The following is a 26606-nucleotide window of genomic DNA, read 5'->3' as shown; positions in this document are numbered from 1 at the left end:
AAGCCAAGGCAAATTCTACAGCGAGCTTTATTAAATGCGCCATCCTCCCACACCCACCCTTAGTGGTAATGTTTGCTGGAGCACATTGCGGAAAGAGAAACTTGTTTTACTGAAGCCCTAGGCAAGGGGTTCATACCAGCAAATTTTAAAACAGCTTCTAATGAGTACATTTTACGAATTTCAGGCTACACCCCTCCTCTTCCCCATCACCACCTTAGTATCAGTTCGTACCAACAAAAGACACAAAGCTTCAGAAAGTGGTGGGGAGGAACCAAAATGGTGAGCCGATTAGCAGTGACACAGCCATAAATTCTGGCTCCTCTCCTTTCCTGAAGCAAAGCAATCTCTTGACAAACTTGGAAGTTGGTAGCTGGCATACATACCATGGGCTATTTTTTGTTTGTAGGGAGAGAAAGACAATTGAAATTGAACTCTTGCGCCCCTGTTCCATTGACTAGCACCACCACAATCCCATTTGGGGATAGGGCTTGAGAAGTTATAACCCCGATTGTAACATTTTTGTGCAGCTGTGAGGGCAATTTAGAAACTCACAAATAAGCCATTTCTCTTGGATCATGGTTTACATCCAAGTCTCTTAAAGCAAGGGATTAGAGAAAAATAGCTCTCTCTACATTGAAAAGTTTCTGATCCTCACAACATGATTGGTTACTGCTACTGTCACTTGCCTCAGTATGTGGAGTATCTCAAAACAGATGGAAAGATCAGTCTCTCACGGACACACCATCTTTAGCCATTTCATGAGGCACAGATACAGCAATTACAACGGAGGTGTCTGAGAATCAATGAATACAGCTGAGGGACCCATATGAGGGAAATTAGCCGAGACAGCCCTTTTTTCCAGACAGGTGCCACTAGATGTGTGGGATGAGACTCCCAGTATGCTACAATGAGTGCTGGAGACAGTATAGCTTATATTAAAAATGCAGTTATGGTGAGAATTCACAGCGTTAAGTATCAGCATAGGTAGGACTGCAGAACGAACGAGAGGACAGCGGTTATCGGCAAAAATGTCCTGACTTCCCCTCAAGAGCTGGTATCAGTTGAAGGCACTTCATAGTGTGAGACAGAGGATGACATGGGCATCTCCAAGTCCTAATGCAACATCCAGAGATGTTCAGAGGTATGAGGTATTGCTTGCCAAAGGATAAGAAGAAGACACTGAACTTGACATTTAACAGAGACAAAAGTCATCCTAAGGGACAGTGGATGGGCCAAGGCTAGTTACAGGTGGAAGTGATGCAGAGATGATGCATTGCCAAAGGAGGGGAGTACCAGTTAGGGTCATGAAGACAGGTGGTCCCCATCTTCCTGAAAATGATGTTAGTAGCCAGTAAAAGAGCATTATCAGCTTATAGTGTTGCCAATTAAAAACTTGGTTATATAGGAGTGACATAGTTCAATCAGGTGCAAAAAGCAGCTGGGCAAGGCTGCTGTTGCTCCCTCATGAGGCCACAGAAAAGGCCAGAGGCACCATCCCATTAGAAGTTAAGTGTAGCAGCCCTAGCAGGACTTGTAACAAGTGCGGACGCAGGGCACCACTGGTGTGATTGATCCCAGTTCAGAAGAATACAGGGCGCCCACTCCTATCCAATCAAATACAAGAAGTTGACCTATGTAGAACAGATGCCGTCAATTAGAAGCCCATGAAGTGGCGTTTTTTAAAAAAACCTGGCCCCTTAGGACGGTTCACAGTTGCTGTACAAATCTCTGTTCTCTGGAGTGACTCAGAGGGGAGAGATTTTAACATGGCAGGGGATTGGCAGTCTCTTTGAATCCATTAGGGAGGAGTTTCAGCTCAGGTCCTGCTCGCCGATGCTTTGGCGAAGGTATTCCTCATAGAGCTGTCTCTGCAGAAAAAACAGAATTACTTGTAACCTGATACACTGGCCAGCTCCTTCTCCTAGGAAAGATATCCCCAACCTACCATTACCCAGAATCCCACACAGGAGTCGTGAACCCTGCCTCTCCTAACCATGATCCTTTGGCACAGATGCCAAGCCCCGTGTCATAACTCCAAACCAAATTCCCAAAGCTGTCAACCTTTTTTTCTAGCACCACGTCCACTACATAGTCTCGCCTGTCCTCCAGCTGCCGCTTCTGTTTCTTTGAGAGAGTGGGCTTTGTCCTAAACAAGAAAGGAGGAGGGATACGTTAGTGTGGTGCACGTCTCCTCTGCACAAGGCTCTCTTAGCGTTAAGCCGAGAGAGCTTCTTACCTGAAAGTGTAACTGGCCAAGAGCAGGAGGAGAATTGAGAGGCCGAGAAGACCAAAGAATACTGTTAAGGTTTGCTCTTCAGGGACAAGGCTCCACATGGAAGCAATTGGACGCTGAAAAATAAGATAGTGGATGTAAGACACAAGAGTTTTTATTCACAGAGGAAATCATAAGAGCTCACATACTATTTGCTTTAAATATTTTTTTACTAAAAATCCAAACATTTTATGGCAAGGCAATCCAAATTTCCTACTGACAAAATTGAAATTCTGTGTCCTGCAAAAAATAAGCAATGTAAGCATGCATGCTTTAATTATATTTATCAAGTGTTCTACTATCTAGGCGCTGCCCAAATTTATTTTGTTTACTTTTTAAAGAACCACGGTTGTTTCCTCCCCAAAAAACACAGTTTTCTTATTTAAGAAAAAAGAAAGAAAGAAAACTGGGATTCTTACTGCACTGAATCCTGAAACCATGTTGCATAGGGGAAGAATTATAGACAGCACACAGCCATAGTTATCTGTATCAAAGTTAATTTATCTAGCATTTGTGACTACAGGGTATATCCAGTTAGTCACACTCAGAGGATGCCCATTAATAATAATCTGCACTATTAACTTAGGTCCATTCTTTTCTTTTTTCTTTTTTTCATTCTTTTCAGTGGGTCTCGTCTGGGTAAAGCCTGGATACAACCTTCTGACTTATTTCTTCCACCCTCCAAAGATGCACAAGTGAGGAAAGAATGGCAATTTTCTAATTGCTCCTTTTAAAAGCTTGCTTTCAAACCTGTCTATCCTCTTATACATGAAAGCTAAAATATGGCTTCACCTCTCCCCTGCCCCTCCAAATGAAAGCAGAGATTCTGCTACACTATTACTTTTACACTTGCACAGAAATGTGGATAATACATGGCTCCAGTCATAAAAACTGTAATGGAGCTTAACTGAGGAGCATCCTGAGAAAGCACGGGGGGAAATAGTGATTATGGGGCACTGAGGAGCAATGGGAAGCTGAATTGAGGGAAGGTAAGCAAAAAAAAAGCACTCACCATGGACAGCTCTAATGCTTGGCTTTGCTCTTCTCCCAATACCAAAGTCCAGAGTTGACGAGCAAAGGCTGTACCAAAGAGCAAGGTCACGAGGAGAAAGATGGGCAGGAGGCAGCCTGCTAGCCCAAGCAGCGCTCCCCGGAAACGAGCGCGGAAGTTGCTGTTTCTAGCTTCACTGGGCACATGGAGAGGAGAGAAAAAGAGCAAAACACACACAACTGGGAATGAGGAAAACCACTACAATGTCTCAGGCACTCAAATCCTGCTACCCCTAATGCACTCATAGATGTCTATTTTCTGATTTCCTCTCCAATCTCTTTCACAATTTCTAGAGAAGATCTCTCCGGCCCCAAACACACGTTAACTAACTGCTCAATGTCCCTCCCACATGCGTTTCACTTCAGAGCGGCCAGGTGGGCTTGCTAACCTGCCTTTTCATCCCATAAAAACTCCACACTCCATTCTTCCACCTGTGATTTGATGTGCTGTCCTGCTCCCTGCCAACTGCTCCTCACAGCCCACCCCTTCACAGACCGACAAGCAGCTCCAGCTCCTATGAGGAATACGGCAACGTTCAAGATATTCATCTTTCGCTTCCCACGATGCCGCACTCTTACTTGTCCTCTTCTAGCAAACGCTGCGTGGCCTCGTTGATGAGGTGGCAGTCCCGCTCCAAAGCGTTGAGTGTGTGCTGCACAGTTTGGCTGATTGTCTTCTCGATGGTTCGGCAGATCTCCTCAATCTGATTAACGCACCGGCTTGGCTGAGGGACAGTGTTAGGCTGGTTACACACACCACCATTCATAGCCCATCAACATCCTCCTAGCAAATCTCACTTTTCTCAAACACACCAAGGTGCAACTGTTTTGCCTATTTTCTTCCCCCTTCCCAAGGCTTCCCACCTTTTCGTTAACTTTACTTCATGGAGGCTTACCCATCACCCCCACCTCTGAAATGGCAAAGGGTTGCCACTCACCTTATTGGAGTTGGGGATGTAGATTGTGGGCATATCAAACCCACACTTATTGAGGCCTGGGCGCTTGCAGAGTTCCTGGACAATTTGCATCAGCACCCTCTGTCAGGAAAGAGAACAGATCAGAATCAAGAAAAAAGGGAAAGACCTTGTGCTGCTTCCCTTATTGAAACAGACATTCTGTCTCCCATTTCTTGATCATTATCCCCAAGACAACCTCACCCTGTGAGTACCTGTCTGTCACCTTCTGCACCCGCCTCATCAGCCTTGCTGAGGTAAAAATGCAGCTTGTCTCCATGCCCCTCATTGAGGTTCTCCACAATGTTGAGAGTGCGTTTGCAAAGGGCCTGTCCCATGGGGTCAAAAAAGACCAGGATGAGGTCGCAGAGCTGGCCTGGAAGCAAGACAATGGCAGAAGAAGGGAGTTAATCTACAGTAAAAGATGCCTCATGCTAAAATATTATCCCTACTGCCACTGTGGCAATGTGGCATTTCTCTGTGTATTCTTGCCACAAAGTTTCCTCATCACTTGCAAAGATATTTTCACAAATTCTCCCAACGACACTTATTACTAATTATGAAATAAAGCGGCAAAAACCTAATTAGGAAAGAAAACAGCAAAAAAATCAATTTTCCCTCCGGATTCCAACCACCACCACATCTTTGTACCCCAGAGTTTCCTTTCTTTATACTCCCAATCCAGTTCTACCCACACAGGTCCATTTTCTTTTGAATACTCGCTTAATCCAGAATAGCAGTTATTCCCGATGCCATTTTCTAGATCAGGAATGGTGAAAATGGGGTCACTGGACTCCAATTCCCTTCAGCCCCAGCTGGCAAAGCCAATGGTAAGGGATAATGGGAGTTGATGTTCAATGACACCTGGAGGCTTACAGGTTCCTCATCTCTGCTCTGGATTAAGAACAAAAAGAAAGCCTGCCGGATCAGGCCAAAGCCCCATCTAGTCCAACACTCAGTCCTCACAATGATCAATCAAGATCCCTGTAGGAAGCCTGCAAGCTGAACCCGAGCACAATTCCCAGCGATTGGCATTCAGAGGCATAATGCCTCCAAAAGAGGAATTTGTTAAGAGAATCTACAGCAGGAAACAATTCCATTCCACTTATCCACACTGCTACACTCACCAAACCAGATAAGTGCCCCTTCCACATCAAAAGGATATTTCATGTCTCCGTCCACCAAGCCTGGGGTGTCAAGGAAAGTGACCAGGGGGAACTGCTTCTGCTTAGACGTACAGATTTCAGTGCTCAGGTACTCTGGCACACCTAAAAGAAAGAGGGGAGGCAAAATTAAGACTCTGAAGTAGGCTCTTACCACTGAAGAAGAAGAAGAAGAAGAAGAAGAAGAAGAAGAAGAAGAGTTTGGATTTGATATCCCGCTTTATCACTACCCTAAGGAGTCTCAAAGCGGCTAATAATCTCCTTTCCCTTCCTCCCCCACAACAAACACTCTGCGAGGTGAGTGGGGCTGAGAGACTTCAGAGAAGTGTGATTAGCCCAAGGTCACCCAGCAGCTGCATGTGGAGGAGCGGGGAATCGAACCCGGTTCCCCAGATTACGAGTCTACCACTCATAACCACTACACCACACTGACAGATGCTAAGCACTGTGTCTGTTCTCTACCTCTCCTGAAAACAAACACTGTATCCAAATCATTCTACCCACTGTGGTGGTGTAACTCAAGGTGGCGGAGTTCCACAACACCACATATCTCAATGACTTGATGGCATGATTTCAACAGCCACCCACAAATCCTGTAGATGCCAGTTGCCTGCCTTAAGGAACAATTGATCCAATTCACATCACCGTTTAATGCAGAGGTCCACTCCTTGCTCTTAATTGTTTGCAAACTAACCTTTGAAACTCTGCAAGGCCTGAAAATGGGGGTACAGATGGAGTGTGGCATTACCCTGTAAGAGGGAGGGAAACAGAAGAGGTTAGAACACAGGATACTGTACTACAGTACAGATGGCATTGAAAAGATCAGACAAAATCATGGCCATAGGTCCATCCTATATGTTAATTGTGAATTCATTATTTAAGTTCTTCAGTTATTCCAGATTGCCTTATCCACTCAGCTGCTTATATAAGTGGAACTGATGCTGTTACACATTTACAAGGAATCAATCTTTGTGAGTGTGGCACCATCTATACTTAGGAACTCCTTGCCTATTGATATCAGTAATTTATACATCCTCAGTCCAGAGCATTGCAGGAAGGCATCCATTTTCTCTTGGAGCATTGTGAATCAGAAAAAGAAATTCTCACCGTGAGAGATTCTCGCTTCCTTCCACTAGTGATGAAGGTGAAACCCTGAGTCTCAATAGCTACACCGGTTCGTTGAATGTGCTCCTCAACATACCTGCAGGAAAACATTGAAGGGAGCAAGATGCTTTTGAATGATGGAAATGTCATTTGATCCCATTCCCACCACAAAACTATCCTGGATATCTTGTGGATTATAGCCCCCTCTTTGCATACTGAAACCAGCCAGTATGAATGCGAGCCCTCTGGTATTCAGAATATCCTGTCCAACCCATCAACTAGCAATAATTCATAGCATACTGTATCTTGCATAAATACCAAGGAGTTCTACAAAATGACACCTGTATCTTTTGTTACTATGTATCAGTGTTAAGAAACCACCCTAACAGCCCTGCAGACACACCAATGCCTCCTATTCAGCAGCAACACCTTCCTCAAGTCATCAAACACTTGGGGAGGGGGGGATGAACTAGAAGTTTGGCAGAGACTTGAAATGCGCCACCACCAAACCCCATAGGATTTCCCCAGAGCGCCATGCACCCAGGGCCAGATTTAGGTTTGATGAGGCCCTTGGCTACTGAAGGTAATGGGGCCCTTTATATGTCCAGCTGTCCTTTGTCAACAACAAATTTTCGCTGTTTTTCGTGTTGAATATATGCTATATGGTAATTTATGGACCTAACATGTATCTAAAGCCATTTGTCACTGCTGCTGTATGTAGGTTTTATTTTATTTGTTTTTTTATCTAATATTTTGGAAATGTACATCCAGTAGTTTTTTTACTTTAATTTTTTGGGGGGAGCCCAAGAGAGTGGGGCCCTAAGCTATAGCTTGTTTAGCTTATAGGTAAATTCCGCACTGCCATGCACCCATGCCAACACACCCCTTGGCACGATACTCTGCTTCCAGCTCACTTGGGTTTGCCAAAAATGAGTCTCTTAATGTCAGGGTTGTGGGTTCGAGTCCCACGTTGGGCAAAAGATCTGTGCATTGCAGGGGTTGGTCTGGATGACCCTTGGGGTCCCTCCCAACCCTACCATTTCTATGAGTCCCTTTGCCCTCCTTTGTATATCCCTCTTCAGCTCACCAGTTGATGAAGCTGCTCTTGCCAGCGCTGTGGTTGCCCATCACCATGACAGTCACTTTGCGGCGTGGTGGGAGCAGAGTCAGGCCCAGGCGCCCCCCAATGGACACCAGCCCTGGGAGGGGGAGGGGAAAGGTTAGCTCCTGCACACACACCCCACGCAACCCTTCAGACGTCGTCCCCCCCCGACCCAGGAACCCCCCCATCTTCTTGCCCCATCCCCAACTCTCACCATGACCCGGATGCACATAAAGCGAGTGCGCCTCCCGCAGGACCCGCTCGGTCACGGATTCAGACACACTCGCGGCCACCGGGTTCGCGGCCTCGCGGGGCTTCCCACCCTTGCCCCCAGGCATGGCTACGGGAGAGCGAGGAGCCAACGGAAACGGCAAGGAAGCCTGGGAAGCGGAGCGGAAGCAAGGAAACTACAGCTCCCGAAAGGCACTGCGCGCGCGTGCGTGGGGGAAGAGGGGCTTGTCTTCCCCATAAGGCATCGCGCCAGCAGATAGTCAAGCCGCGTAGACGTTGCCGCTCTCTTAAGTAGACTCAGGTGTACGCAGCGGCACTACAGTTCCCACGGGGCAACGCGGTCTGAGGCGCCTATCAAACGAGGAGCGAAACCCAAAGGGGGTTCAGTCGTGATGGTTGTTTGCATAAACTTCTGGTTCCCGATTGCGGGGGGCAAGAACCTCGGTGTAAGAGGCAATACCGGTGGAAATAGACGCGAACGTGGAAAGCTCGAACCGGGCAGGGACAGGTGTCCCCAAAACAATTTAGCGTGGTGGGGCTACTTTTTAAAGGCTGAAGGAATAGCATAGATTCGTGTGGTGCAGCTCTCCCCGACAAACAGATGTAGGGAGCGCTACACCTGTTGAACCGCCTTTCACATTCCAATCCTATGCAGATTTAAGCAAGGCTAAAAGTCCATTGATTTTCATGGGTTTACCTCCCCTCAACATTCCTGCCAACCAAGCAGTTTGAAAGCACGCAGTGGAAGTAGATAAATAGGTACTGCTCCGGCGGGAAGGTAAACGGCGTTTCCGTGCGCTGCTCTGATTCGCCAGAAGCGGCTTAGTCATGCTGGCCACATGACCTGGAAGCTGTATGCTGGCTCCCTCGGCCAATAAAGCGAGATGAGCGCCGCAACCCCAGAGGCGTCTGCAACTGGACCTAACTGTCTGGGGTCCCTTTACCTTTACCTCCCCTCAACATAGGATTATGTAACTAAAACCCTCAACAAGGAATCTTTGTTGTAGAAACATACTACTAGGTGTGCTGTTGAACCGTCATTTTATATATAGAGAGAGGCATTGTAGGGAAATCTTCAGGTGTTGGCAAGGCAGATTTTAACTTTTTATATGGTTTTTAAGCACATGGTTTTATGTGCAATTGTTGTAAACTGCTCCAATATTTTTTATGGGTATTTGCTGTTGTGCCACACCTACTGGAGTGAGTAAAATTTAGTGCAGCGTGCCAATATATTGGTCAAATGCCACAGTTCAGGACTATCAGAAAATGGGGCAGAAGTTCTAGCGTTATACTGTAATCAGGAAAACTCTTTTTTTTTTAATAATCTTTATTAAAGTTTCAAAGAAATTACAAAAATAGAAAAAAGGATAAAAAAACCAAAAAATACAAAATACAGAAAAATAAAAAAAACAATTAAAAACAAATCAGTCTTTCCATGTCTTATCTTTCATTTGCTTGTTTCCCTGACCTCCTCACACCTCCCTTTTTTGTATTCTAGTTCAGTAGTTGTTTCAGCAAGTCCTTACCCTTTTTGCTTTTATCTTAATATTTTATCTTAATATATTGTAACTTTACATTTTCACCTATTAACAATCCATTTTTACATACCCCTTTATAACATTATTGCTAAAACCACATAACTTCATTCCAGCATCCCTCTAACATTCCTTGATTTTACAGTGTTTCTGTAAATAGTCTTTAAATTTCTTCCAATCTTCGTAATCAGGAAAACTCACACAATACTGCCCCATCTGAATGCACCCTTCAAGTCCAGGGCGCCCCACCCTTTTTTGCCCCCAACATGACTGTTGTCTGCCAGGCACTCAAAAAGATGAGTGGGACCATTTCCTAAGCAATCCAAAGTTCACAGGTGGAGTCTTATCTCCAACTCTTAACAGGTACTTCTAAATTTTATGTAAGTCTGGTTACATATTACATACATGGAAGGGAGCCAAATGGGCTCTGCCTGTTGAGAAATGTGAATTTTCTGCTTGAAGACTGCCAGAGAAAACAGGAGGCAATCCTTGTCAAAAAACGCAAGGAAGTAGGAATCGTTGCCCACCTTTCTCCATCATGGCCTTATCCTTCAGCAACAGACTATCTTGCCATTTAGAGGGTTAAATTGCAGAGAAACAGACTCTGGGCCTCCATATGTTGTTGGACTCCAATTCCTATCAACCCTAGACAGCATTGCCAATGGTGAAGGATGATGGGAGTTGTAGTCCAGCAACATCTGGGGGGGGGCACAGGTTCCCCATCCCTGCCCTAAGGCAAGCAGAACAGCCAAAACTCCAACCTATGGTCTCTCTTTTGGAAATGAGGATTTCTGACCAATGCAAATAGCACTTTCAGAGGAGGAGTTATTTGTGTTCTGTAAGGGCTTATTCTCTGAACATGAGAAGAGCCAAGCATGGCAACAGAGCAAACCTGTTTGTTTATTTACTTTGCAAAAGCAAACAAAGGACAGCCACAAATTCTAAAATGGAACAGGAACTGTTAAGTTGTGGGTGAACATATCAGACGACACAGCGATTCTTCAAACAGCTCTTGTTTATTCACAGGCCAGGACAGAACTGAACTGAAGGGTTCAGTCAGCCTGCTTATATAGAGCTCCAGTACAATGTAACTGTAACAATTTTCTAAAACTATCCAATCACTGAACGTCACTTTCGATCCCTTATTTGCATAACTATCTACAGTATCCCCCTGCTGGCCCAGGGTGAGAACTTCAGTACATAACAGGAACCATTCCCACAAAATTCATTTTAGGTAGGCCTTGCTTGTGGCTTCAGTCCTGTATTGCACTGAATGCAGGTCAAGTAAGCACTCCAGGCCTGTTGTTGTGAAAATCCTGATGTGGGGCATAGAGGTGCGTTTATATCTCTGTGCGAAAGTTCAGGCCGCTGCCCTTCAGTAACTGAGCGCAGGTGTCATCTAGCCATTCACTCTGAGCCACTGTGAAGTGTTTCTTCCAGTTTCCAACAGTGCCTGCAGGTGGGAACCCAGGTCAGAAAAGAAAAACATTGACAGCCTGGTTTTGTCAGGCACCTTTCCTAGCAGTCTTGTGTTTCATACTCTGTCTTTATGGGACCCTGAACTTCTGCCACAATTGCAGTTCACTGCAGAACACCTGGGAAATGTTCCAAAGCAAACACAGCCTGCTGAGTCTTGCTGTTACCCTCTTAGCAAGAGCAGAACCACTAGGTAATTTCAGATCCTGGTAATTTAATTGTCTTACAGGGTGGCCTTTTATGTTTGACCTCACCTAACAAATAACATTTCTCATCTCCCCAGCCCCCTGTTCCATGCTTGGCAATTGCTTCTGCACTTCTGATATTGTCGAACAAGAAGCCAAAACCAGTTCCTAACCCCAATAAAAAGAAATAACTTCCAGACTTTGCTTTTGCCCTATTTAGAATGTGCCAACACTGCCTCCCCCTCCTGCATTCTGCAGATTCTCCAAGCGGTCTCCTAAGACCTGTTTTCTCTCACCTTTTCTCATGAAGGGTGACACACTGTGGTCCACGAGAGAGGAGGGCAGGGTGCTGTAATTAGCCATCGGGTTTGCTTTCATGCTCTCAAACTTTGTGTGCTCCACAATCTGGTTCAGAACTGATTCTGGGAGTTCTAGGCCCATAAATTGGATCACTTTTCGGATTTCCCGGGCTGGGTCCTAAGGAGAGAAAGACAACATGGGAAGGAGGATTTGGCCTGTTAGTGATAGAGAGTTTACCTTAAGGCACCTCCCTGGCTTTAGGGAGGCTGTGTCTCCTACTTAACAGAGGGCAGTCGTCTAGCCGAAAGGCTGCCTGGCCCAAGTCCAGGTGGAGGATGGAGAAACACAAGAAAGGAGAGCGGGGGCCTTGAAGATGCCCATCAACAGCATCAGAACAGCAGACTGAGCAAACACACAGGCCGCCCGATTACAGTCTTCCTCGCAATGATGAGTTATAACTGTGTTGCTATTTAAATTACAGTAATTGTTTAAATATTTGCAACTATGCATATACACCAGCATGTCCACATTGTATGCAAATCAATGTCCTCTTTTTTGTGATGCATGTCGTTTTTTGGAAACGCCTAAGTGCCCCCCTCACATTTGTTTCTTTCTAGACTGCGGCACTGCCGTCAGAAAGTACCGTCCTTGAGATGTGTGTGTGTTTGTGTGTGTGCGAGAGATAGAGAGACCTTCTTACCTCTTTCATATCTTCATAAAAGAGGTAGAGGACTGGGTGACGGTCCTTGGCCTCCCACCAACCACGAACATGGTCAGACCAAGAGCCCCAGGCAACTGCAAAAAAAATGGACCAGTAGAAAGTGAACATAGCATCTCAGATTCGTCTCACATCTTCCTCCCTGTGTCCTGATGCACAGACTATATTTTAGTTATTTATTATTTTTTAACATTATATTTCTACATCATCCTTCACCCAGGGATCACACAAAAATGCATAACATAGTAAAAAGCAAAAACAATACCCCCCCTTTTTTCTACCTAATATCAAGTTAGGAAAGAATATAGTGAGGGGCTTTGTGGATTCACGTAATTTTCTCCTTCTGCATTACATTTATGTTTCTGTTTATTTTTAAATTTAAAAACTGATCTTCATCCGAATGGATTGTAGCATAGAGTGCAGTAACCACCACTGCACAGGTATCTCAGTAGGCCCGTTCTCATCACATCACTGAAAACTGATCCCAGGGATCCTGGCCTCTTTCCCTGGCCTTAGGAAGGCTCTTGAGGGTAATGTCTTCTTTCCTCCCATCTCTTCGCCTCCTCCACTCACCCTTCCCAGCAACGAAATTCTCCAGAAACTCATTCCAGGTTCCAGTCTCTGGCATTATCTTGCTCATGTGGTGGAAATGGAAATAGGAGACCACATTGTCCTTGGCATTTCTGGCCACGTAAATGACCTGCAGAAATACATCCAAAAGAAAAGAGGACAGAGAAGTCCGAGCGCCAGGCCTCTCGCTCACCCTCTCAGCTCCAATCTGTACTCCCCTCATTTTGCCAGCAGTTACCTATGCCTTGCTTTTAAACATTAAATGAAGTGATGGTTCTTAAATGGAAGCCCATGTGATGCGATTTTTATTAAGAATATTATTTGGGTTGGGTTGGAGTGTGTGTGTGTGTGTGTGTGTGTGTGTGTGTGTGTGTGTGTTAGTTCGTTCGTTCATTGCTCAGTGGAATGAAACAAGAAGCAGCCAACCCACCAACCACCTCATGTGGATTGTGCTGGTGTTTAATTCCTTTTAGTGGAAAGAGGTTATGAAGGCTCAAAGCTGGTCTGGAAGGACAATTTCACACAAGGCCAGCCCACTCAAAATATCGAAGTCTAGAAACTGAAATTATTCCATGATAAAAGCAAAAGCAAGACAATGATGAGGGCAAAAAGAAGAGACCCGTGCTCTTGAAACATCCTCTCTTTTGGTGACAATTCCACATGATCATGGCTTCGTGCCAGAATATCAAAACAGCAGAACTGAGAGATTAACAATGGTTTAGATTAAACCTTGCCCTTTCATCAACCTCACCCTGGTGAATTATCCTGACCTTGCATTTCTGTTCCCAAAATGAAGCAGGAAGGAGCTGAACCGGGAGGTGACTTTTGAGTATACGTGGAGAGGGCATTAGGTCTGCCTGTTCAACACCTGAAAGAACAGAGGGCACAATCCAGCCTCATGATGATAAGCCCTTCACTCTACCCTCACCGCTCTCTTCCCAAAAGTTAAACAGTACCCACTACTCACCAGAAACAAAAGGTTTCATAGGAGGCATGTCTATGAAGGGCATCTGCTCATAGATGGGTTTCTGATTACATTTCTCCAGGTCACCTCTATGCTGAACCATGCTCACTATTTGCTGGGTCCAGGTGGTCCCTGCCAGAGGAAAGTGGGACAGCTTAGTAGTTAGTAGTGGAGTGGGAAGAGGAAGCTCTAGGGGGTTAATGGGGGGGTGGCAGGGGGTTGGCGAGCAAGCAAGCAGGAGCACAGCCCCTAGTATATTTGCAGGTAGGTATGTTATAGGGCCCATGATAGTCTTGTGATTGAAATTTGTTTTGAACTGTCTTTTATGCTGCTGCTCAAATTAAGCACCACCACTATTCAACCAGTGTCCCACCATCCCTTATGTTCCCTTAGTATCTCCCCTCTGCCGTGCTCAGTTTTCCTTATTTCTCTCTTTATGAACCCCTTTACCTGCTTTGGGGTAAGTGCAGATGAGAAGATCGTCAGGGCGGGCTTTAAAGCCCTGTATGGTACCCCAGTGCTCACGTAATGTATCGGGGAAAAGGACCCCTTCAATCTCCTCCAGGTTTGCTCGCTTGGGGTGCGTGGGGTCAAAATCTCCTGGCCCTGATTCAGGATCCATCACCTGGAAGCCAAAGATATTGTAGTCAAATATGACCCACTCCTTGTCCCCCCCCCCAAAGAGCTGGTACTGCTTCCTTTACTTCCTTTTGGGCCAAATCCTAGTAGGGGAGTAAAACTTCGTGGCCACCTACCAGCTCTCCACTCCTTTCGGACAGCTGCACTTCTCTCCTTTCTTCTGTCTTCCTCTTGTTTCCTGAAGTTAGTTCCTGACCCAGGAATTGCAAATTGAGAGAGCAGGGTGTGTACTTCCTCAGTTGAAGCTTTGGCTGGGCATCCAGCCAGGACCTTCCCCTAAATTGGCAGTAATTCCCCTAGTTGGCTAAAATTGTGTGAGATAACTCACTCCCTCCCTCTCTCTCTCTCTCTCTCTCTCTCTCTCTCTCTCTCTCCCATGATACTTTATCAAAGGCACTGGTATGGAACCTCAGTCTCCACCCTAGCTAATTTAACCCCTTAGCATGTGTACACAGGTAGCAAACCCAGGTGTTTCCTGAACAGCCCAGGATAAGCTTTGTCGTACCATATTCCTTCATACCAAGGGAAGGGCCTTCAACCTTTGATCTGCAGTTACTGTACTCAGTTCAGGGCAAGGAATCCTGCAGGTCTAGATAACAAACGTTCACAAATTAGTACTTCCCTGACTCAAGTTGTGGCTCTCTGGAAGGAATGGGGCAGGAGATGGACCTGGAGGTGATACTTGAGCATGCAGGAAAAGGACATCGCCTCCACTTGTTCCACAACTGCAACTCCAGAGGGTGAACATCCAACCTGGTGCTGAGAAGCCTTTCACACACTCACACTCTCACCCATTATCTCATTGAATCGATACCTATTATTCACCCGAGGGATGGATTTTGGAAGGCACGTCTCTGAGAAGGGCATCTATGGTGCCTGAGCGCATTTATGTAGATCTCCATGTCCAATCAAGTCTACCATTTCCTGAAATCAAGTACCGGTAGTCCCTGGCATGGGGGTGGTCAGAAGAGGCATAGAGAGTGCGTAATAGTCAGCCAGTGGCCTCATCTCAGTATCCCCCTCCAACTGCTGTCTCTCCCAGAGGGAAGGACTAGACCATGTGAAAAATGAACATAATATTTTAGCTGCAGTCCATTCATTTTCAGCTTTGTATTCTTGTTATTTAAAAAGTGTGCCTAGACATTCCATTGTTGTGCCCATAATCTAGGTTTAAGGTGCCATTTAGCTCCTAGCTTTCATATCTCAGTTTCTAATACTGCCTGTAAACCATATTTTCTTACAGAGAATCCAGGTGTCCTGCCTGATAGTTTGACCTTTGCCCCAGGGGCGCAGCGTGAGGGGGCCGGGGGGCCGTAGCCCTGGCATACAATTTTGAGGGGGCATGAACCAGGCACCCCCATGCAGGCGTCCCTGTCCCGCCCTGCCTTCCGCCTGGGGTCTCTGGACTCCAAAGCCCGGCCTGGCCTCACTACCACATCCCCTGCCCCCTCACTGAATGGCTACCTGGCCAGTAACCGGGGGGGGGGATTCACACACCAAGGGTTGTGTCGGCTAGCTGGGCTCCCCCCTGCATGGGTGGGCCAGTGGTGCAGCACAGACCCACTTGGCTCTGGTGGTGAGAGCTGGGCTGGTGCAGCGGGTTCTGTTCACCCTCTGCCACCTGCCCCCCCCCCCAGTGGCAGGCACCCTGGGCACCAGCAAACCATGCAATGCCACTGCTTTGCCCCACTACACGCCACGATAGAAAAGGCTCAACCTTTCTTTGTTCAATTTAGAGCAACACTTAAATATTGTTTGCTACTGCCCACACCGTGGTGTTTTATTGTGGACATATTCTGCAACATGTTCTTGACACAACAATTGTGCATTCCTGGTGGTTTCATTCTGCTTTGTGAGTTGTTCTGTGATGGTTTCCTGGCGATACCACATTATTGCTGTCTGGAGGGGTGACGTATAAGCAGGTGGTGGCAACGAGGGAGAAATAGGACAGGTCACCCATTGTTAGTCGGTTGACGCTGCAAAAACCCCACAGCACTGCCCTGGAAATGTTTCGTTGCTCAGAGAGGAGCATGCAACAGAAATATGTTTGTTTTTCATAAACAAAGACCCTTTCAAGCACAAACTATGCGGGAAAATGTAGGACCCATTTGCAACTGCCCCATTTAAGACCTAAAACAAGGCGGGGTACAATTTAAAACACCCAAATGTCACATAGTGAGGTGGTGATCAATCTCTCCTGCCGCAGCACTGCCTTCCCCCAGGCAGACTCACTTCCAGCATCAGCTGGTGAGGAAAAGACTTTATAGGCAGTGGCGTAGCGTGGGTTGTCAGCACCCGGGGCAAGGCAAGTAATTTGCGCCCCCAAACCCGTGGATTTGCGCCCCCTAACCCGTGGATTTGCGCCCCCTAACCCATGGATTTGCCCTAACCCCAGATGTTGCGCCCGGTGCGGCCCGCCCCCCCTGCACCCCCCACGCTACGCCACTGTTTATAGGACAGTGTAGATATGGCAAATGATAGAGGACAGGCGCCAACAAACCCTTTCCTTGTGATCCTCTGGCGTTTGACCCATTCAATTTAGATCTGATGAGGAAAAGCCCCTGCTATTTTTAAGCCTGTGTTCATATTGCTGCCTTAGAACTCAGTGCTTGTCTTCATCAGTGCTTTTCACAGATCCTTCCCCCACCCCCAAGCTGTCCACATCAGCATTGTTTCGTTAGTTTCAGATTAGTTTCTGTTTGTGTACACACTAATGGGGGTTGGGAAGTGGGTAGGAAGGCTCTAGGACCCCATCAGAGCCTCAAGGCCCCTTCCCAAAGTCCTAGCAGGCAGCTTGAGGGCTGTGGCGAGGGTGTCAAATGGCCTCATACAGGGTGGCATATTACCAAGGTCCACCCCTGTTCACACATTTGCTGGACATGAATTAGGAATGGCTTAAGGATTCCAATCGGTGTGGAGCTGGTTTAATTATTTATTTCATTAAATTTATACACTGCTTGATTGTAAAATAACAACAACAACCTAAAAGCTGTCTGAGAAGCAACACCTCAATCAGTAGTATTGTATAACAAAGAGATTTTCCCTTTATCAATATGGATCTTTTATTCAGCTCCTCTTCAGTCGAAAGACTGAAAGTCTCTCTGTGAGGCATGGAGAGATGCTTACAGCTGTGTGCGGAAGGTCAGGTCGCTGCCCTTTAATAACTGGGCACAGACATGATCTAGCTGTTCACTTTGAGCCACTGTGAAGTGTTCCTTCCAGTTTCCTACGGTTCCTGCAGGTGGGGAAGACAATCCAGAAAAAATTAAGCTATTTAACATCCCTTCAACCATCTGTTTTCCTATCTTCTTTTCTTTTTCTTTTAACTCAGCAGATTTCAAACTTTCTCCGTTTAGGGAGCCCTTCCTCAACTTAGTAAATCTGCTCAGGAACGCTTGCACAGGATTCTGGGAAGTAGTCTAGGGCAAACCCTTGGCTGATGTGAGGGACTACTGGCCCAATAGTTTCTCTGCCTGAAGTAAAAATATCCCTCCTACAAGCTGTACATTTCATTTTGGAGCCGGTGTGTCATTCCCACTTCTGTTATGAATTCACTATTTGGCCTTGAGCCTTTCACCATCTCTCAGCTCCGGTACTCCAACTGGAAATTAGGAGTGATAAATACTGACCCACCTTACAGGGTTGTTGTGTGGAGGCAAACATGTTGAAGATTTTACAATCTTAAACGCACGGTCCTTGTTACCCACTTATACCTGAAAGCAAATTCCTGGCTATTACTTTTTGAGGCGGATTGAGCATCATGGGACAGAACAGTGGTGAGTGATGGGAGGGCTCCAATTATCTCCCAACCGTTAGCTTCTACCAGCTGACTGGCTAAGGGACAGGATAAGCATTCCCCCCCCCCAAATGAAGCACAATCCTCATCTCCCTTTACAACATTCCCGAGTTCAAAATGACTCCCAAAATCTCTGAAGGTAGTCACTTCCAATAGCTAGTTCATAATATTGCTGAGCTACCCTGAAGGCAGGGCACCAAGCAGGCCCCCCCCGGGGGGGTCAGCCAATGAAAGGGCCACCCCTGCCAAAGTTGATGGGCACTGCCATTCAAATAGTGTGTGTGTGTCATGCTATGCCGTGCGATCAATTATGTGGGGCAGGACTTACCTACCCCCCAAATATTTTATACAAGTTGGCACCTGAAATAAGAATATTGAGGGGTCTCTACAAGGGGTTCAACTTCTTAAGGAAGACTGGACCTTTGGAGAGAGCGTACCTTTTAAGGCTCAAACCGGTTAGGAAATTCAAGACCAGACCAGGATATACGAAAGCAAAGCAGCTATAAGCCTGATCTTTATTAAAGCTGTTGCAACAGGGTGCTCACCCCACATGCAGGAGAGAGGAGGATGACCCCAGACAAAGGTGTGCAAGCCCTTATATAGACTTTGAAATTGCCCACCCTGTAGCTCAAGACCACCCCCCAGATATATCATACCTACAGCACAGAAGGAGTGTAGCCCAAGACCACCCCCTTAATACATCAGAGAAGGGGCGGACTACAACAGAAATCTGAGTGTGTTGCTTTTTTCTCCTGTCTGCTAGGTTACTTGATTGTATTACCTGGGCATCCTGGCCACTCTTTTGTTATGATAACTACTCAGCTCCTGAATCCAGGTCACAGGCTCACCCTATTCACATCTTAAATGTGCCCTTGAGACAGGATTTGTGAGCAAAGAGACAATGGGGAGGCTCCCCATTTCCTTTGACCTGGCAGAGAAATATTTGATGTCAATATGGAAGAGAGAAAATAGTTTCAGGGCTTTTCTGTGGGTTTCAGACATGTGGTTTACATATTTGTATGTGTTTGCTTGGTACATTTATGAACATCTATTTTTTATATATAAGACCTTAAAATTCTTATAACACACCCCTGACTGAAAGTGATTGTGCACTGCTTGCTTTCACTGTTGCCCCTATCAGTTCCCTTCCCCCCTCCTGTCAGATGGGTCTTTGGTTCCCACCTTTTCTCATGAAGGGCGAGATGCTTTGGTCCAGGAAGGCAGAAGAGAAGGTGGTATAATTTGTCATTGGGTTTGTTTTCATGTTCTCAAAATCTGTGTGCTGCACAATCTGGTTGAGAACAAATTCTGGGAGCTCTGTTCCCAGGAACTGGGCTACCTTCTGGATTTCCCGGGCTGGATCCTATAGAAAAAGAAAGGCAACTGGGAATTATGTTCACATGTGGGGGTGTAAATATGATTCCCCCCCCCCCGGCAAATGGTGTTTAAGGAGATAACACAAATCACTGGGTTAAAGCTGACCAAAAGTCCAGAGGTAGCATTATTATCAATTTACGATGGGGTGGAAGGTTTGCAGGCTACGAAGAACTTGCTCACAAATTTATTGACAGCTGCACAAATTATGATAGCTAGGAAATGGAAGGGGCAAGCAGAATATAAAATGAGAGAATGGTATATAGAGCTATTAATGATAAATTAACATGTGTCATTAAGGTAAGACAGGGAATATGCAGGAGAAATTATTTCAAGGAGATATGGAAGGTGTTTATAGAATTTGTACTGTTAAAACAGAAAGGGGCAAACCATCGCAAGGAGTGTTGAAATTTTGGGATGTTGGATTGTTACAATGGAATGGTCTTGGTGGCGTGGTCACATTTTTATTCTTATATATTTATGATTATTACTTTGTCATCATCATGAAAAAAGAAGAAGCAACAGCATTTAGAAAAGAAAGAAAGAAAGAAAGAAAGAAAGAAAGAAAGAAAGAAAGAAAGAAAGAAAGAAAAGACAAGAGCTGTGATGGGTAGTGTGGCAAATCAGGTTGTGTTCATCTAGAAATCTAGTATTCCTAAATCATCATCAACAGCACCATCATCATTAAATATTAGTGACTACTACTACTAATAATACAATTTATATCCCACTTCAACCCAAAGGAGCCCAGGGTGGCAAATACATCAATTTTTTAAAAAAAAAATAAATTAATTAAAAAGCATTCTCCAAACAATTAAAAATGTTCTCAAAGCAGTGATTTCAGGATTGCCCAGAACAGTATCTTTCAGCCATCAAATGCATAAACAGAAATGTTTTTAAATTCCTCCTGAAAGTCAGTAATGAGGGAAACAGATCCACCTCACTATGGAGGACATTCCACAGAGAGCTGCCACTGAAAAGACCTTCTCATGGGTCAACGCCAACCGGGCACTCTCTGTTATGAAGTCATGATCCTGTGAGCAGGGACCGCTGGGTGTGGCTCCTCAGGCAGGTGGTAACAATTAGTCCCCAAAGTGGGAGCATGCGATGGGGATAGCTGGTTGACAGCATTCCCCAGCCCCTATAAACCTTCAAGTTAACCTGCCGTGGGAGGGAGAGAACACCCCGTGTTTTAGACTTGCTGTTTGATGTTCTGTAGCTGGTACCAGAGAAGAAGCCAATAAAGCCTGGTAACCCATTCAGTGCCTGCGTGTGATTGATTAGTAGATTGGAGGGAGGACTTGGGAAAGTGACCCCCTCCTTGACGGTCTCTAGCAGCAGCACCACCAGCACAACATTTCCCTGATGAAAATAGGGATATTCTATTCTTATTCCTATTATTAATTTACTTCTCTATGATTCTGTGAATTTTCCTCACCCCCAGGGGTTACCTGCGAGATGAAATACAGTACATTTTACCACATGATGGAATCTGGCTGCTTATGACTTGGAGTCTGTTATGGGGAAGCTCATTGAATTTGTTTCTGGATCTTTTGGGGCCCTGCTGCCAGAAGCCCACAGCGTCAGAATATTTCTTCAAAGTATTTCTAGTGCAAATGATCTCCTTAGTGGAACCTACAGCCTTATGTGTATGTTGCCTCTTACCTCTTTCACGTCTTCGTAAAAAACGTACAGAATTGGGTGACGTTCTTTGGCCTCCCACCATCCACGAACATGGTTGGCCCATGAGCCGTAGGTCACTAAAAAATAGACGGAAGGGTTAGAGCAGGGGTCAGCAACCTTTTTCAGCTGTGAGCCGGTCCATTGTCCCTCAGACCATGTGGTGGGCCGGACTACAGGTATCTATCCTGTAGCTTCTTGAGAAATACTGCGTTTTCACCTGATTTGAAAATGTAAGCCACCTTTAAGCTGAAGTGTGACCATTTGTGACAGCTATTGCACATGTATGTATGACAGCTTCATTGAACAGGATTTGGTGGAGGGTGAAGGCAAGGAGAGCCCAGATGGGTAATGCATATTGGACAAAGACATTCCTGCCCAGTCTCTGGTCTGTATAGCAAGGTAAAAAAATGCACCTTAAAATGCAGTAGGGGGTAAAAGACTTTGCTGCATTTTAAGCTGCTAAAGTGTACATAGGTTAAGTCTTCTAATATAGGAAGGGAAATGGGATTATTGGTTAGTACAAAGGATGGAGAGTCAGCAAAATCCTCTGAAGCGAGGGGGCAAGTCCTGTGAACCTGCAAAGTTCTTTGCTGTTGTTCTTCCAGCCACGGGGAAAGTTACACTATGGGGAAGAGACGGACATAGGTCCGGGCGCTATGCTTCACTCTCTAACCTAGGGGTAGGCAACCTAAGGCCCGTGGGCCGGATGCGGCCCAATCACCTTCCCAATCCAGCCCGCGGACGGTTCAGGAATCAGCGTGTTTTTACATGAGTAGAATGTGTCCTTTTATTTAAAATGCATCTCTGGGTTATTTGTGGGGCCTCTCTGGTGTTTTTACATGAGTAGAATGTGTGCTTTTATTTAAAATGCATCTCTGGGTTATTTGTGGGGCATAGGAATTTGTTCATTCCCCCCCCCAAAAAAATATAGTCTCCACTTACCTCCCCCTGCAATGTATTTCTCAATAAACTCTTCCCACGTGCCAGGCTCTGGAAGGAATTTGTTCATGCGGTGAAAGTGAAAGTAGGAGACTGCGTTGTCCTTGGCATTCCTGGCCACATAAATAATCTGTGGGTCAAGAGAGAACCCAGGAGTCCTAGTCACAAGCCTTTTACTCTGCGCTGTTCCAGTCCATACGAATCACCTCGCCTTCCCGCTTTTTGTAGTGCTCAGTTCTTTCGCAAAACAGTTCTAGGTGTGTCTACTCAGAAATAAGTCCCCGTGAACTGAATGAGAATTATAGCTAGATAAGTATGTTTAAATCTACAACAAAGCCATATTGAAGACACAAACTCAGCTTGGCCACACCACTATGAGTGAGGAGCAGGAGTTGCACTGATGGCACTCTGCTAATGCTCAGAGGCACTCCTTCACTTGTATCTCGCATATTCTGAAGCAGAATCTAGCACTGCAAACAGGCTTAATGCAGGATGAGATTAAGCTTGCAGTCTGAACATGTTTAGAGGCATCCTTTTTTTATTTTAGCTTTACATTTTCCAGGCAGTGGTGCAGGTATGTAATTTAGACCCTAGACATAATGATCTAACAAAGCTCCTTAAGATGCTCACGTGTATCACTTCAGTTGCAATGCATACAATTGAGCATTTCTCCCCATGACAACTACCATTCCATGCTTCACATTTTCTGTACTGTTTTCCTGATAACGTTAGCAGACAAAAACAGCTTGCCAACCTTCAGATTGGCTGCTCCCTAGGCTGCATCACTGGTCCCAAGGCAGAAGGGGTGTAGCTCAGCAGTGGAGCATCTTCCTTGCATGCAAGTTTCAATTCCTGGCGTCTCCAGGTAGGTCTGGGAGTGACCACTATTTGAAACCCTGGATATAGGCTGCTAGTCAGTGTGGATTGTCACGGAAAAAATATATCACCAAGGACAAGTGCTCCACAATAAGGAGTATAGGCAAGCAGACAAATATAGACATAGACTTTTTCTTTACAATCACTTGTGTATTTGACAGAAGTAACATCAACTCATACGTCAAGACCCGGACGCTGTTGTACAGCTCAATGATTAAGCCCCTTTGGGGAAAGAAATGCTGAGTTTACCGGAACAGCATTTGTCTGCTTGTCTATACTGTACTCCTTGTAGAGCACTTCTCCTTGGTGATATATTTTTCTGCGACTTTGCATTGTGCTATAATATCACCACCCTTTGTATTGTCTGTCAAAGTCAGTGTGGACAGCAACTGGACTTGGTAGACCAATGGTCTGAATAAGGCAGCTTCCTACATTTCTAAGGTTGAGCCCGGAAATTGAAATAGAACCCAGGGTAGAATCTCAGCTCCTATTAAGCCATCTACATCGCCCAACTTGTTCTGACCTTGCAGTTTTGTTTCCAGAAGGAAGGCGGCAGGAGCTGGACTGGGAGGTGGGATTTGATCGTGCGTGGAGAGGGCATTCCCGCCGCCACTTCCAAGCCTGCAAAAAGCAAAGGGTGACTTACAACCTTGTGCTGAGAGAGTCTTTGCCCTTCCTATCCTCTCCCTGAATCAGTGTCTGTTACTCACCTGAGGGTATGGGCTCTGGGGGAAACAGGTCTATGAAGGGGTTCCGCAGGTAGATTGGCACCTGAGCATATTTCTGGGGGTCTCCTCCTTGCTGGATCATGTACACAATTTCCTGCATCCATGTAGTCCCTGCCAGTGAGGTGTGGATAGCAACAAAGAAAATCTGCTTAGGCTGAAGCCAGTAGCCCTTAGTCTTCCCTTTCTCATCCCCATGTGATTTCTCTCCATTTACCTGCTTTGGGGTAAGTGCAGATGAGAAGATCGTCAGGGCGCGCTTGGAAGCCTTTCAGTTGATCCCAGTTCTCTTCCATTTCTCTGAGCATAGGGACTCCCTCAACTTCCACCAGCATTGGACGACGCTCGGACTTCAGGTCAAGACCTTCCAGCTCACATTCGAGACCCATCGCCTGCTAGTGGAGCAACAGGAATAATATAGTGTGGTCATTTCAAGAGGGGCCTGTTCCCCACAGCAGTGCAGCCCTGGAATCAAAGGCATCTCTCCTAGCCAGACTTCAGCCAGCCTGCCTAAGATGCATCCCAGCCTTTTTCACCCCCTTCTTCTTCCTAGGACACCTTGCTCTCAATACAGTGGTACCTCGAGTTACAGACACTTCAGGTTACAGACTCTGCTAACCCAGAAATAGTACCTCAGGTTAAGAACTTTGCTTCAGGATGAGAACAGAACTTGCGCGGCGGCAGAGGGAGGCCCCATTAGCTAAAGTGGTACCTCAGGTTAAGAACGGACCTCCAGAACGAATTAAGTTCTTAACCCAAGGTACCACTGTACTCTCTTTTCCTGACACCTCAAACACAAACCCCATCACCATGGCAACCTCTGTCTGTCCAGGTCCAAGAATTCCTCTCAGGTGGGCCATCAACACCTTTTGTCATGTCTAATATCCCAGGTGAGGCCCTGGCTTGGAAAGGAAGCTTAGCCTGTATTTTTCCACTGGCCTGCAAACTTCCCTTCAAATAATCAAAAATCCTACCATTGTTAATGTATGGGGTTTAGCTACCCCCCCAAATCGTGTCGTACTTTACTGCTTATCCCCACTCTCCTTCAGCACCTGCTCTCCTTCAGCACCACTTGCTGACCCTGGAAGAACAAAACTTGCTTCACTCGTTACTCCAGTTACGAACCTTGGTCATTCTTTACTTTCTTTACCCTGTCTCTCTTCTCTTGCCTCCGAAATAAACTGCACTGCACAGAACCTGCCTGAGGTGTGTCTGCTTATATGACAGAGTCCAGAGGGGTGAGGAGGGAGGTGCTTCTGACTGCTGTTTTTCTCATGCTAGGCCCAGGCATCCAGCCAAGAGCCGTGACTCTAGGATAGTGTTGACTATAGGAGTGTGTCCTTGAGGATTAAAGTTGCGGGGGGGGGGGGGAATCAAAGCAGGACTTTGGGGCAGACACCCAGAACTGCACTGAGCAGAATGAGCTCCACCCCTCGGCTTCAGGTTCTTCAGATGCAGCTGGGCTGGCATACCATGTTTTGAAGTACGGGGAAGCTTAGGCATGCCTTCTGAAAGGGGGCCTATTCCTGGTAAGACTCTTCAAGACGAAGTTAACCTTACCTATACGGAAACCAGCATGTGGGATAAATGTCCCTGCATATCCCATGTGAAAAGCACAATCAGAGAACTCTGACCTGCACCCGGCATCATTTAAGTCCTTAAAGGTTGGGCCCTTCTAGAGATTTGTTTTGGACTACAATTCCCATCATCCTTGACCATTGGTCCTGCCAGCTAGGCATGATGGGAGTTGTAGTCCAAAAACAAGTGGATACCCAAGTTTGGGAAACCATGGTCTAACCGATCTCCACAGGGCTGTGGTAAGGATAAAATGGGGAGGACCATGTATATACTGCCTTGAGCTCCTTAAAGGAAACGTGTGATATGAATGTAATAAAAAAATACAAATAAATAAATAAATAAATAAGCTGTGTAGGGCTTTGTGGGTTAAAATCTGCACTTTAAATTGGGACAGGACTTGAGACTGGGAAGTGCTGGCAGGATATGATTAAAAATCCCCACTCCCAGCTAATAATCTTGCAGCTCTAGTTTGACACAACAGCAGTTTCCAGACCATTTTAAACAGCAGCTCCAGGTGCAACACGTTGCTGTTGTCTAAGCAGGAGGTTACCTGAGCACTGAGCACTGTAGCTCAGTTGTCCCTATCCAGGTATGGTCATAGCTGGCATATTGGCCCAAAAGCTGATAAAAGACACTTTGAGGCCACTTAGAAAATACTTGAGCTCCTGTCGCCTGTGGGCAGGAGCTGGCCTTCCTCCTGGCCTGGCCATTGTGCCCAGTTCTGCCCTTGGCTCTGATCCGAGGGGAACGGTGATTGTGGGGAGGGCAAGACGTCCAGGATTGCCACTAATACTGATGTGGGAGGAGGGAATTCCACCAAGCCCTCTCCTGTGAGGAGCCCAACTGCCAATATGCCAGCTGTCTGTGTGCGAATGTGGCAGGAGTGTGGCTTTGCCCTCCTGGCCTGGGTGTTGCCACCAGCTCTGCTCCTGGATCTGACCTGCAGGTGGGAACAGTGCTTCAGAGGAGGAACTGCTCATGATCCCAGGTAAAGAGAGCCAAAACCGACATTGAAATGGGTTGAAACTTGAGATTACTCCCCCCTCCCTCCTCTCATTCATTTTTCCTCTTGTGCCATGTCTTTGTGAGCCTGAGGGTAGAGGGTCTTAGACATAGGAGCCAACTCCTGGCGGCCAAGTTCCCTTCACACACACCCCAATAAAACATTTGAGGAGTTCAGCTCCACGCCCCACTCCAATGGATAGCTGTTGCCATTCAAATGGATGGCAAACTGGAACGTTCAAACTGGAACTTCAAATGAAAGTTCAAACTGGAACGTGTCCAGAGGAGGGCAACCAAAATGGTCAAAGGCCTGGAAACGATGCCTTATGAGGAACGGCTAAGGGAGCTGGGCATGTTTAGCCTGGAGAAGA

The 26606-nt window shown here is 46.1% G+C and overlaps 2 protein-coding genes across 2 annotated transcripts; both read right to left on the bottom strand.

The window, feature by feature from the left end:
• Positions 1-11: 11 nt before the first annotated feature.
• On the bottom strand, positions 12-8195 carry LOC310747545 (uncharacterized protein). The gene is made up of 12 exons (XM_083582017.1): positions 7859-8195; positions 7630-7741; positions 6546-6639; positions 6133-6187; positions 5403-5543; positions 4491-4651; positions 4261-4359; positions 3902-4047; positions 3285-3459; positions 2237-2349; positions 2062-2146; positions 12-1868 (listed from the first exon to the last, which is right to left on the bottom strand). Exons 1-12 carry the CDS (start codon positions 7980-7982, stop codon positions 1812-1814), a joined length of 1362 nt encoding a protein of 453 aa, XP_083438143.1. The 5' UTR covers positions 7983-8195; the 3' UTR covers positions 12-1811.
• A 2212-nt stretch (positions 8196-10407) lies between these two features.
• LOC310747358 (uncharacterized protein) lies at positions 10408-24879 on the bottom strand. Its single transcript, XM_083581723.1, has 17 exons — positions 24781-24879; positions 23873-24050; positions 23641-23769; positions 23454-23551; positions 22058-22184; positions 21098-21192; positions 19241-19421; positions 17389-17497; positions 16148-16262; positions 14379-14558; positions 14074-14248; positions 13627-13755; positions 13430-13527; positions 12663-12789; positions 12072-12166; positions 11368-11548; positions 10408-10863 (listed from the first exon to the last, which is right to left on the bottom strand). Exons 1-17 carry the CDS (start codon positions 24787-24789, stop codon positions 10751-10753), a joined length of 2139 nt encoding a protein of 712 aa, XP_083437849.1. The 5' UTR covers positions 24790-24879; the 3' UTR covers positions 10408-10750.
• Between the last annotated feature and the right edge of the window lie 1727 nt (positions 24880-26606).

Source organism: Podarcis filfolensis, assembly GCF_964270895.1.
Source record: "Podarcis filfolensis genome assembly, chromosome: 13".
In the NCBI taxonomy this organism is placed as follows: Eukaryota; Metazoa; Chordata; class Lepidosauria; order Squamata; family Lacertidae; genus Podarcis; species Podarcis filfolensis.
This window is presented reverse-complemented; position numbering and strand designations above follow the sequence as displayed.

Coding starts and splice junctions, on each gene's coding strand:
- LOC310747545 (XM_083582017.1), bottom strand. CDS start 7,982: ATGCCTGGGGGCAAGGGTGGGAAGCCCCGCGAGGCCGCGAACCCGGTG. Junction 4,048..4,260: donor ACATCCCCAACTCCAATAAG/GTGAGTGGCAAC, acceptor ACTGTCCCTCAG/CCAAGCCGGTGCGTTAATCA. Junction 3,460..3,901: donor CGTTTGCTAGAAGAGGACAA/GTAAGAGTGCGG, acceptor CCATGTGCCCAG/TGAAGCTAGAAACAGCAACT.
- LOC310747358 (XM_083581723.1), bottom strand. Junction 11,549..12,071: donor TTTATGAAGATATGAAAGAG/GTAAGAAGGTCT, acceptor TTCTCTCCTTAG/GACCCAGCCCGGGAAATCCG. Junction 10,864..11,367: donor GTCACCCTTCATGAGAAAAG/GTGAGAGAAAAC, acceptor TCCCACCTGCAG/GCACTGTTGGAAACTGGAAG.